This window comes from Uranotaenia lowii, chromosome 3 (genome assembly GCF_029784155.1).
Source record: "Uranotaenia lowii strain MFRU-FL chromosome 3, ASM2978415v1, whole genome shotgun sequence".
Taxonomy (NCBI): Eukaryota; Metazoa; Arthropoda; class Insecta; order Diptera; family Culicidae; genus Uranotaenia; species Uranotaenia lowii.
The window spans coordinates 137,016,693-137,028,870 of NC_073693.1; the positions used below are offsets into that span (position 1 = coordinate 137,016,693).

At 39.3% G+C, this 12,178-nt stretch overlaps 1 protein-coding gene across 4 annotated transcripts in view; it reads left to right on the forward strand.

Moving 5' to 3' along the window:
- Nucleotides 1-12,167, forward strand: part of LOC129751310 (lethal(3)malignant brain tumor-like protein 3) — a 56,653-nt gene extending 44,486 nt beyond the window's left edge. For all 4 annotated transcript variants that reach the window (XM_055746737.1, XM_055746738.1, XM_055746739.1 and 1 more), the window contains 6 exons: nt 7,373-8,599; nt 8,661-10,262; nt 10,330-10,555; nt 10,629-10,955; nt 11,019-11,184; nt 11,249-12,167. In XM_055746737.1, the coding sequence (XP_055602712.1) occupies nt 7,373-8,599; nt 8,661-10,262; nt 10,330-10,555; nt 10,629-10,955; nt 11,019-11,184; nt 11,249-11,801 (4,101 nt within the window). In that variant the 3' untranslated portion in view covers nt 11,802-12,167. The remainder of the gene's footprint in view (nt 1-7,372; nt 8,600-8,660; nt 10,263-10,329; nt 10,556-10,628; nt 10,956-11,018; nt 11,185-11,248) is intronic.
- Nucleotides 12,168-12,178: the final 11 nt, after the last annotated feature.

Here is a 12,178-nt window from a genome sequence, read left to right on the forward strand (position 1 = left end):
ACTTCTGGTCAGTTTGTTTGGCTGACCGAACATCCGCACAAAGCGGAGAAGAAAAAAACCAACCTATTGGTCACTAAGAACGGTCGCGAACAGTTGTTTTTTCGATCCCGTAGTTTGAATGATTCCCGTCTTCTGTTGCAATAAAGTTACTATCATATTGCATCCTGTAAAGTTTTTTAACGCCTCAGTAAACGAAAGTAGAACCAAAACTCAGTTTTTTAATTATAATCCGAAACCTCGGAAACCGGTGAAACAGACCAGTTTGTTGCAACGCACAACCATATCGCTAAGAATTCCAAGTTCATTTGCAAATGGTTCATAATGTTTAACTAAAGAACTTGACCATATTCCTGTACGCAAACAATCTTTCACAGTCTTTAACTCCAGATCGGAAAGTGTTGCTTCTTCTAGTTCTTGAATATCAATAGCAACGGACTCTTTGACAGCGAGCACCAAAAATTTATTATCTTGTTCGAAAACTCCAGAAGGTTCTTGCTCGACTAACCGTGAAAGAGAATCTGCTATGTTTCCTGAACCTTTTCGGTACTTCACAACGAACCGGAAAGACTGCAATCGTAGAACCCAACGTTCAATTCGTGCACATGGTGTCGATGTAGGAGCAAAAATAATTTCCAAAGGCTTATGATCAGTTTCAAGTTCAAATTCACGACCAATCAAATAAATTGAAAATTTCTCAACCGCCCAGACTAAAGCCAATGCTTCTTTTTCCGTCTGACAATAACGACTTTCTGTTTTAGATAAACTTTTGCTTGCATAGCAAATGACTCGAGGTTCATTATCGGTGTGATCAATAAACTGAATTAAAACAGCTCCTAGAGCAACTGGAGACGCATCGGCGACTACTCTAGTTCGGAGATTGTTATCAAAAAACGATAGAGTTCGGACATTTGAAATAGCTTGTTTCAGATGTTGAAAACTTTCTTCATGCTTCGCTTCCCATTTGAATCTAATATTTTTGCAAATAAGTTCTCGTAAAGGTGCTGTTATAGTTGCTAAATTCGGTATAAATTTGCCAATATACGTTACAAGTCCAAGAAAACTTCGAACTTCTTCCGAAGTTCTAGGTTTGCGAAATTTTTGCAGACAGCCTATTTTGTTCTCCATTGGTCGAACTCCTTCAGCAGAAATCTTATGTCCTAGAAATTCTATCTCGCGTACTTTGAAGATGCATTTTTGATTATTGAGGAGAATGTTACGACTTTTTAAGACAGCTAATATTTGTGACAAACTTCGGTCATGTTCTTCTTGAGTTTCACCATAAACGAAAATATCATCAATATAATTGATTACATTTTCACAAGTGATGTCATGGTAACGTATTTAAAATTTATTGTAGTGAAAAAAAAAATTGAGCAACGAAAATTTGAAAAATTTTCAGTATTCAAGCTCGAAGCCAATCATTTTTCTGGCTCGAAGCCAACGGTATTTCAAGCTCGAAGCCAACCGTTTTTTTTTTTCAAGCTCGAAGCCAATCATTTTTCCGGCCGAAGCCAACGGTATTTCAAGCTCGAAGCCAACCGTTTTTCAAGCTCGAAGCCAAAAAAAAAAAAAATTTAAAATTTTTTTTTAGTCACTGGAATGATTTTTTACAATCTCTAAAACAGTGCGATTGTTTTATAAGATTGATTAAAAGACTAATAAAGAACAAAAATGACTTACATGTAATAAAATGAATTCTTATAATCCTTGGAAACTAAAATTATTCTTCTTTTCACTCGTCGCCAGATGTGGTATTTCCGGAATTTCTACTAACAATAAAACACGTCTTTACAGTTTGATGTATAATCCAAGAATGTATTTTCACTAAAAAGCCTACTTTAAAATATTACAATTCTGATGATCATGCTGACGTGATCACAAGTAATCACCATACGTAGTATTTTTTTTTTAAATTGCAATTGCAGAACTTTCTGCTTTGCGTTCTTTTTTTAACAGTTTTAGAACGATGCCACATTGCTACAATTTTTGAAAAATAGTGTAAATTAAACATATATCCGCTCCCTAAAACATGTATATAGCTTACGCCAATAGTCCAGGGCTAGAAGTTGGTCACTTTTTAGTAACTTTGTCATTTTTTTCCAGCTGGTCACTCACCAGTTAGTTTTATTTTAAATTTGGTCACTAAAGTCACTAGTTTTAATATTTTACTTACAAATCACTACATATTACCTCCAAAAAATTCTTCTGCATTTTTGTTTTGATTTCATTTTACAGGTCGGCCTCGATTATTCGTGTTTTCACGTTTTGAAAATTTATTTCGAGCTTCTATATTTATGTCCTTCAAAAATGTCTGTCATGTTGGACTGTCGATTTTGAGCCTTTTTTCTGTTTGAACTATGAATCCGTTGAAATTTTTTTTATGGTGGAAATTACTTTTTGAATCTCTTACAAAATAATTATTTTAAAAAAAGAAATTGTTTATTCAATAGTTTGAATTGTTTGGATAGTAACACTTATTTATGTTTTATAATTGCTAATGGTATTTTTGATGCATTAAAAAAGTTTGAAATTTTTTAAAGTCGGTGCTGATTAACGCTTAAAAATGTAAAAAAAAAATATTCGAAACCATATGTGGGGTTAATTTCTGAGGTCCAAAAATTTTTGTTTTGGCTCAAAATGCAATGTAATGTGTAACTAAATGATACGAAGTTAAGATCTTAGACAAAGTTCTTTATCAGAAAAAATCTTTTTGATAATTCATAAATTGGCACAACAGCGATAAAACGCCTTCCAGAGTAGAAAGAAAGATCATGTTTGTTTTGCAGGGCAAAATTTTTCCATACAATCCTAAAAATTCGGATTTACTCATGGAAACTTTTTTTTTAAATTTCTCAAAAAAATGGATGAGCTAAAACGAAAATTATATGACCTCAGGCCCTGAGACAATGAAAAAAAAACTTAAAATTGACTCAGTCTGATGTCTGCCTTGAGCCGTTTGATAAACTTTTTTTTTATTTGTCAGGAGCTCATAAACCCGTATAAAAAAACGGTATTTAAATTTACAATTTGATTATTTTATTTATTGGCCCCTCCTATTGATAAAAATTTTTGTTTGATGTGGTCACTTATTTTGCCCTAATTTCATTTGAAAGTTACTATTTTCCCCTACTTTTTTGCCTTATAGCCGCTTCTAGCCCTGCAATACACATTTTGTAGGAGTTTTCTGAAATATGATCATGTAAAGGAAGGATATGTGAAGTTCATCTGAGTGCGAAGCGAGTTGCCAAATTTTTGAAACATTAAAGTACTAAAACTTAACTGTTATTTTGAATTCAATATACTGCCGTTCTAAGCAAGATTGTCCCATGTGGAAAAACGTGCAAACGAGAAAAACGCGATTGAAATATCAGCTATATTCCAATTTTTCTCTCAAACTAAAAATTCACCGACAGTTTTTTCGTAGTGAACAGTTCAAGTTAATCATTTTACAATGTTTTCTGCCAAAAAAAAATCATTTCCTACAAAAAAAAACAGCAAATTAGAGCCAAAAATGCTCCGTGTGACACTTTTGCGTAGAATCAGAACGCATGCCGATGCTAGTTCTACGAAAAACTGTCACTCGGCTACCATTTTCCTATCATTTAAAAAGCTTACGTAATTTATTTTTTTCCCAAAAACTCATGCTCAACCGTAATTTGGAAAATATTTTCCTCTTTGTTTATAAAAATGTATAGTTTAGTATGGATCCTGTAAGTAGTGCCTACCGAAAAGTGTTTAGTGAAAATTTCTCTGAATAAAACACTCAAGGCTTCTCGCTCCTCCTCTGCCCTCTATTTTAGTGTTCTTTTCAGTGAATAACATCAATTTCAACAATTTGAACTCATCATAAGACAATTTTTTGATGAAATTTGCATTTTTCATAGAATTTCCTCTAGTGTGACATTCTTGCGTAGAACTATCGACATAGAGACAACCACCTTGATGAAAATTTCGTATAAGTTCAGAACAAAGTATACTTGTTTGTGTTTTTATTCGAAAGTGAACACTAAAAGAGACAGTTTCCCGCAAAAAAGTGAAAATGACCCAAAAGTTACATGGGACATTCTTGCTTAGAACGGCAGTATAAAGTTTGAAAATAAAAATTGAAAATTATTATTTTTCTGAACATTCATATATCGAAGTAAAAAACAAACAATTGCAATGCCTTTTTCACAATTTTTTTGCTTTAAAAATACCATTGTTAAAAAAATTGGAATCATAAAAAATTAGTATAACTGTGTGTAATTAAAAAAAAATGTATTGTGAAATTGTTTTTTGAATTAATGTTGTTCACATTTCAACACTGAATTGCATAAAGATTATTTTCAAGCAGGTATGAGTTAATGACTGAAGTTTATAGGAACATCTAAAAAACATTTCCTTATATTAGTAGTACCCGTACAGGACAAGTTATATAGTTTCGAAATTTATAACAAAAATCAGAATACTACGAGCCTTACCGGTCAATCCATCACTGGTGTTTGCGTTCTTTGCATGCGGTGCTAGCAAGTGTAGAAATGAATTTTATTTTAATCGAAGAACTGAAGAAGGTGTGTATTTTGTGATCTTTCGTTTTTAATGCGGAGTGTTTAGTACCAGGGACCATACAAATATTACGTAACGCGTTAAGGGAGATGGGGGGCTCTGATTAAAAAAAATATTATGCTTTTAATGGTTTGTGTATTTTCTTCTGTTCTTCTGTTGGTTATCCACCATGGATGCACGGATTCAGCGCAGTTTCTGCCTAAGTATGTGTTCACGTGCATTCTTTAGATTATTTATTTCGAAACACCTCCAATGCAGCGCGTACACCATACCCGGACCCCATGGCTTCGTATGGACTGTTATGGAGAGAATGTATTGCGTGTTGCGTGTGTTAATGTATGAATATTTTGGAAAACCAAGTCAATCAGGTGGGCTAGATTACTTAAAGGTATTCCTTCATCCGTGTATATTCCTGGCCAGCTGGCAACTGATTGAACATTCTTATTATATAGTCAGTTATATGAGGAAACACATCTGTCGACCACTTGTGGGATTCGAAACCAAAAGTTTTCTTGCCGATACCGAGGTATCGAACCCAGTACGCCTGGCATACCAAAACCCGACTTGCGCCAGCCTATCCGGTCTATTGACGGCGCTCAGCTTTTTATGGTGTGTGTATTTTGGATAAAAAATCTGATAAGAATGTGTTACATAGGGGGAAAGGGGGTTTGAAAATGATTGAAAATAGCGTTACGTAATATTTAAACGGCCCTCTACATGTTTTTTTTTCTGAGCAGGGAAAAGCTCGCGGGAGTGCTCCTCTGGCTGAGGCTCTTCCCCAGTGGGCGCAAAACCTCCTCATCATTCTTTATTAATTTTTTCTTTGATTTTTCGTTTTTTGTTTTACAATATTGTACATCATTTTTCGTTTGTATAGCAACACATTTCACTTTTCATTCATTTTTCATCTTTAAATTGTTGATGGGCGCTGGTGATGGCGATTGGTGGGTGGTAGCGGTTGGTGGTGGTTGGCGGCGGTGGTGGTTGGGCGGAAACGAAAAAGAAATACAAACATTGTAAAGCTTATAAAAAACAGCTTGTAGGGTAGGTTTTGGCAATTCTGGACATGTGAATGATGGGAAGTGCGTATTTCACATTGCTTCTGTGATGTTCCCGTTCTGGACCGTCCGTCGGTCCTCTTCAGACTGAGCCTCTGCTCTCGACTATGCCAGGTTTTTATATCCGTTATACTCGGGCAGTTTATCTCGTGCGTCAGGATACCACAGCTTCCAGTGAGATAAATCTCTTTGAAGGAAGCGTTTATCGGCTATGGCTCACAGTAATGAGTCATCGGGTACTTCAACATAAGAGCTAATTAGTTGAAGTAACTTTCTATCTTGGTTCTAATGTATTGCTTCAGCATTGTTTTAAATTTCTTGATGTTCGTTTCTTTCCTAAGACTTCCAGGAAGATTGTTGTAAACGTGTTTACTATAGTATGGAAATGCTTTTCGAGCCATTTCAGTAGGCCCTCGATCAATTTTGAGGACGGCCTGGTTACGAAGTGTGTATTCGTGGCTTGGTTGTTCGTACACAACATTATGATGAGTATGTTGGTCATGGAAATGCGCGTGGATGATCGAGGTTGCTTGAAGTTTTCTTAAAGCTTTTATTGGGAGAGTTGAGTTTAAAGCTTCCGGATATAGGAGGCGTGTTGGGTACATCCTAGGCCGGTTGTAGACAGCTTTCAAACACCGGTTTTGCGCAGCTTGGAGTTTTCTCAAATGAATATCCGCTGATGCACCCCAGATGAAAACTTGATACTGCAGCTTTGATTGGACGTACCTATTCTTGGTATACATCATGGCTAGATGTTTCCGTGGAACAAATCTCTTGATTTTCCACAACAAAGCACACGTTGCACTTACTTCTTTATGTAGTTTCTCTACGTGCTTGGTCCATTTCAGTCTGTTGTCGATGTTGAGTCTTAGATATGTGAAGTTTTCAACTCTTTCAATTGGTATGGAGTTAGCAGTCAGATCATTGTTTGATCTCTTGGATGTTGATACGATCATATACTTGGACTTCGCTATATTCAAGGACAACAGGTTCTCGTCGAAGTATTTCTTTAAAACTTTAAGGTCCTCATGCATGCTGTTCACTATTTGGTTTTCATTATTCCCAGTGTAAAACAAAGAAGTGTCGTCGGCGAATAAACTTGGTTTACCATTTAAATTGAGGTTAGGCAGATCGTTGATATACACCAGAAAAAGGAGTGGACCTAGGTTACTGCCTTGGGGTATTCCAATTCTTAACGGTTGGTAACAGCTTCGAACTCCGTTTATAGACACATACTGGCTTCTATTGGTAAGGAAACTTTTCAATAATTCTAGCGATACCCCCCTTATGCCATAGAAAGCTAATTTTTCGAGTAACATCTCGTGGTCTATAGTATCAAATGCCTTCTTAAGGTCGAGGAAAAGAAGTCCTACATGTTTTTTTTTGATCCAGGGATTTGTAGATATCTAAGAAAAGTTCGCAAGTAGCTGATGCCGTGCTAGATCCTTCTCGAAATCCATATTGGCAATCATATAGCACGTTTTGGCTTTTGAAAAACGTTGTAATCCTCGAAACCAGTAGTTGTTCTAGGATTTTGCTGAAGGCTGGAAGAATTGAGATCGGCCGGTAGTTGTTCATCTTTAACTTTAACTAATTTAGATGGACTTTGAGATAAGTACAAAGCGTTTCTTAAAATACTTGAACGTGAAAAAAATATATCTCTATTCTGCGTACTTCTGATAACGCTAAACTATTTGTTTCTGCAAATTAATTATTCAATTAGTATGTATATTATACAGCGGTTTGTAAAAAAAAAATTTTTTTTTCAGATGCACACACCTGGCTTCAAGCTTCAAATTGGAAATACGAATATAATGTCTTTGCAGCAGAAAGTGTTAAATCCGGTAACTCAACAGCAGCAACTACCCCAGACCGTGACAATGATCCAGCCGAGTACGGCCACCATTATTGGTTCTAACGATCTCAAACGTCTATCGCCGTCTATTAAAATATTGAAACCCATTGCTCCGAAACCTATCATCAATAGTTATACGAGCACAGTTATCAAACCGGCTCCGGAAAGCAATATCCAACCGCCGCCAGCTGCAGCATCCAGCGTTTGCCATCACGTGCTTCCATTTGGCACCACGATTAAAGTAACGGCCAGTAACGAGCAGATGCAAATTCCGGCAACCAAATCTCAGCAGATCATTCAACCCTTAGTCCAGACACAACCGCCCCAACCACCAATAGTTACCTTGCCACAACAACCCCCTCCATCACCCCAGACCACTACCCTACTGAGACAAATACGGCCCGTATCCCCGGCCACGCAGCAATCGGCCGGAGTGCAGTCACCCAACCAAAACAAGGTAATTTTCAACAAGCTTTTCTACAAAGCTCCCGAAAATCAACTTGGACCAGCACCCACGGCAGGCCAACCACGCATCGTTCCCGTTACTCCGCCTCTTTCGCCAGTTTCTGTGCCCCAGCGTAAGATCATAATAACAGCCCCTGGAGCCAGTGCCAATCGTAAACGAATGCTTTCTCCAGCTACACAAACATCGGCACGTTCTACCCAAGTCCTGGTAACACCGACCGTAGCTCCCATGCTTCCAGCGTTGGTTCCGCATTCCTCAATTGAACACATTCCACCAACCATTCAGACTATGTTCCCCTCTGGAGGTAGTAGCTCATCCGGTGGAAACATAACCGTTACACCGGTTGTTCCATTAGCCGAACAGCAGCAACCACTTGTTGCATTCGCCGAGGAAAAGCCACAATCTAGCGCTGAAGATCTGATGGTTCAACAAGAAATTCCTGAATCATCCGAACCCGACGAAGAGTTGAATGGACAAGGGGAGGAACTGAAGGTGACACAATCACATGGCAGCTCGCTAGTGGATATGTCGGAAACCGAGGTTTCTTCAACCACCACGGAGCATCAAACCGCTGGAGAAGCTAATCAGGAAGAGGATCGAGACTATTCCGAGGAAGAAGAAGATGACGATGATGATGAGGAACAGCTGCAAATCGATACCTTCCAGTCTTCTCAGGTAAGTTATTATAGATCATCATAGATTTCTACATGGAATCTAATTGATTGTTTCATTTCAGGAAAGCACAAAGACCGACAACACTTATGAGAGCAGTGGTGAGCAAATTCCAGAAATTCCGAATGCAGTGCCGGTTCCAATGGAGCAAAACGATGAACCATTGCTACAAACTCCAACCAAAGATAAATCTGACGCCTTGGAAGATCTGTGGACTGAACAGATGAAAAGCCCTCGGTTGCAGAAGCGAGCCAACTCCGATAATCAGATGGAAAAGAGTCCACCCCGAGCAAGGCGTCTCTCTGAGCTTCCGAAACAAGAGGAAGATGGGGTGAAGTTGGCTCAGCAGGAACAATTTCCTCCGATGCCAAAACCTTTGTCGGTAATAAAGAAATCCAAAATGAATCGAGCATCTAAGTCAACCATTAATTCGTCACTTTTATGCAATGAAAAGTTTGAGATGGAATCTGACGAGAGTCGTAGTTTGAAGACTTCAGCTTCAAGCATCAACACTATAAGCCCCCTGAAAAAGGAAGAAACTGGATCCAACTCTCCACCGGCATTTGATCAAGACAAATTGCAGGCCGCGATAGAAATGTACAAAAAGACTCAAGCCATGGTTAAGAATCAAACCCGGGAAAAACGCAGGTCGGATTCCAAATCGGTCGCCGAAAAAGAAGAGAAAGAGGAAAAAGACTACATAGAGGGCGATTACGGGTCAACACCGTCGGATTTGATTAAATGGGACGATGGAATCGGATATATACGGGGCAGCTTTTTGCATTTCCAGTTTAATCAGTTCGGTTTGGTGGAGCCCATGGAGAATAAGGAATATCTAAGTCACGTGAAAACAAACGTGTATGAATCGTTAAAAGATCCACTAGGAAAACGTACAGTAGCCGCTAAAACAAACAAAAAGAAGCGTAAGGTCGAACCGTCGGAATTGAATTATAAATGTAGGGGCTGTCGTTGTCGAGGCAGTGCCGGTGATTTCGCCACTCCTGACTACTGTTCGGTGGCTTGTATGAAACAAACAAAGAACGAAACTTTGCTCTCTAGCATTAACAGGTCGAAGACTCTCCAGCGCAAGGGAATCGCTTCTTCCGAATCGGAAATGTCCAACTACACACCGCTTCCAACCAGTGACGACGATTCCCTAGGGAGCTCGCTCAATTTTGCCAATGCTTTCAAGGAACGGGCAAATCTCCCTACAAAAGACATCGCCGTTCCTATAAAGCAGGAAAACACGCAGGAAACGTCGACGCAACCGAAATTCGTCTGGGAAACCTATCTCACCAAGGTTCAAGGAACTCCTTCGCCGCTCAATCTGTTTGTCAACCCGTACCCTACGGTTCCGAATAAATTCCGACCGGGTATGAAGCTTGAGGCCATCGATCCAGAGAACAATTCGTTATTTTGTGTTTGCAGCATCGCCGAGGTGCGCGGTTACCGTCTGCGGTTAACCTTCGATGGGTACTCAAGAGAATACGACTTCTGGGTTAACGCGGATTCTCTGGACATTTTCCCACCTGGTTGGTGTCGAAAAACCGGCCGAGTTCTGCAACCCCCACGCGACTACGAAGGCGATTTTAATTGGATGGAATACCTGAACAAAACCCGCTCCACACCCGCTTCACGAGATCTGTTTCATCATCTTAAAGCCACGGTTAGTAGGATTTTATCAGTAACTTTATCAAAAATGAATGATAATTTAAATTGTTTTATGTTCACAGACAAGCAACAATCGATTCGAGATTGGTATGTGTTTAGAGGCGGATGACCTTAAGAAATCCGGTAAAGTTTGCGTCGCCTCCGTCAGCGACAAAATCGACAACCGAATACTGGTACATTTCGACGGGTGGGACGAACGATACGATTACTGGGTGGACATCCGTTCGCCGTACATTCATCATATCAACTGGCACAAAGAGAATGGGTATAACATTACTGCTCCACCAGGTAAGTGACGATCAAATTCACAATTGTATCAGTCTTCAGTCTAATGGTATATTTTTATATTTACTTTTTACAGATTGGAACAAGGCCGATTTCGATTGGGCAAAGTACATCCGACTCAAGTCGCGTCGTATTTGCAAAGCAATAATTCCAGCCGATAAGTCGCTTTTTGCCACCCGGGATCCATTCGACTTCAAAACTGGTATGAAGCTGGAAGTGGTCGATCGCAAAAACCAAATGCTTATAAGGCCGGCAACCGTTGTGGCCACCGATGGGTACGAGATTAAGGTTTGCTTCGACGGGTGGCCGAATTTCTTCTCGTTCTGGATTGAGGACGATAGCTCGGATATTCATCCGATGAATTGGTGCAAACGAACCACCCATCCGATCGAGTTCCCTCACAGTGAGTGTTTAGTAGTTAGTCTTAAAAGTTGATGGACGTCTTATTGATTGTTTCTATTTTCAGATTTCCGACCTGCTTCAATTAAAAGCACTTGTGAGGCACCTTACTGTCTGGGACAAGGCAATGCTAAGATTCCGAGTAATCGAACTCATACTCGTCTGGCAGAATGTCCTTATCGAACAAATAATTGGCTGTCAGAGGACCGTAAAAAGTTGCGACTCACCCATACGTAAGTTTGAAAATCACCAGTGCCGAAATCAAAATGTTGCTAATTTTAAATGTTTTTTTTTCAGGCAAATTTTAACGGCCAATACCCTTCGGCAATCAAACCCATCGGAGTTAGCCCCTCCACCAGTTAAAAAGATCAAAAAGGAACCAGAAGAATTACAAGCACCAACTGCGATAGTACAGTCGGAGTCTGCCATCACTTTAATCACCAACAACAGTGCGGCATCAGTCCCCGCAAAAACCATCCCCGATCCGTTCATCAAAACTGCTCTCCCAGTAATCAGCGATTTCGGCCCACGGCTAAAACAATCGTATAAATTGTGGCGCCAAAGCTCGCGGGTACTGGATCGCTGCGCACAGGGAGCTCAATCGGAATTCGATCGCAATCCGCTCCGCTGGGCGGCAGAGGAAGTCGCTTGCTACGTTGAACGGTTCCCCGGCTGTGCCGTCGTGGGGAATCTCATCCGCGAAGAGCAGATAGACGGTGCCGCCTTTCTCAGTCTCACCCAGGAGGATTTGGTCAAGTACCTGGATGTGAAGTTGGGACCGGCTATCAAACTGTACAACCGTATCATACACCTTCGCCTGGAGGTGGAAAAGCATTTTCTCAAGTTTTAAATGTAATACCTAGTAGTAGTTGTTTTAAGGCAAACCGTATGAAGAAACGTAGTTTAATTTTATATGTTCTGTACAAAATTGCATACGATAGATTCACGTATATTGTGCACAGCGATAAGCATTGAGCTTAGTTGAAGAAAAATTCAAACGGTTAGCGTAAAATTGTTGCAGAATATTAATCATATTTCATAGAATTTCCAATCAACTAAACATTACGTTTATAATATCCGTCGTTCTCAAATGTAAATAGTGCGTTTCAAAGTTTGCTTCGCCGTATTCAAAAGAATTGTTTATAATTAGTCTAAAAATAATATTTAGTGGATAATAAAACTATCTTAGCAGTTCTTTGAACTGATTTATTTAAAATTGTCAAGTGT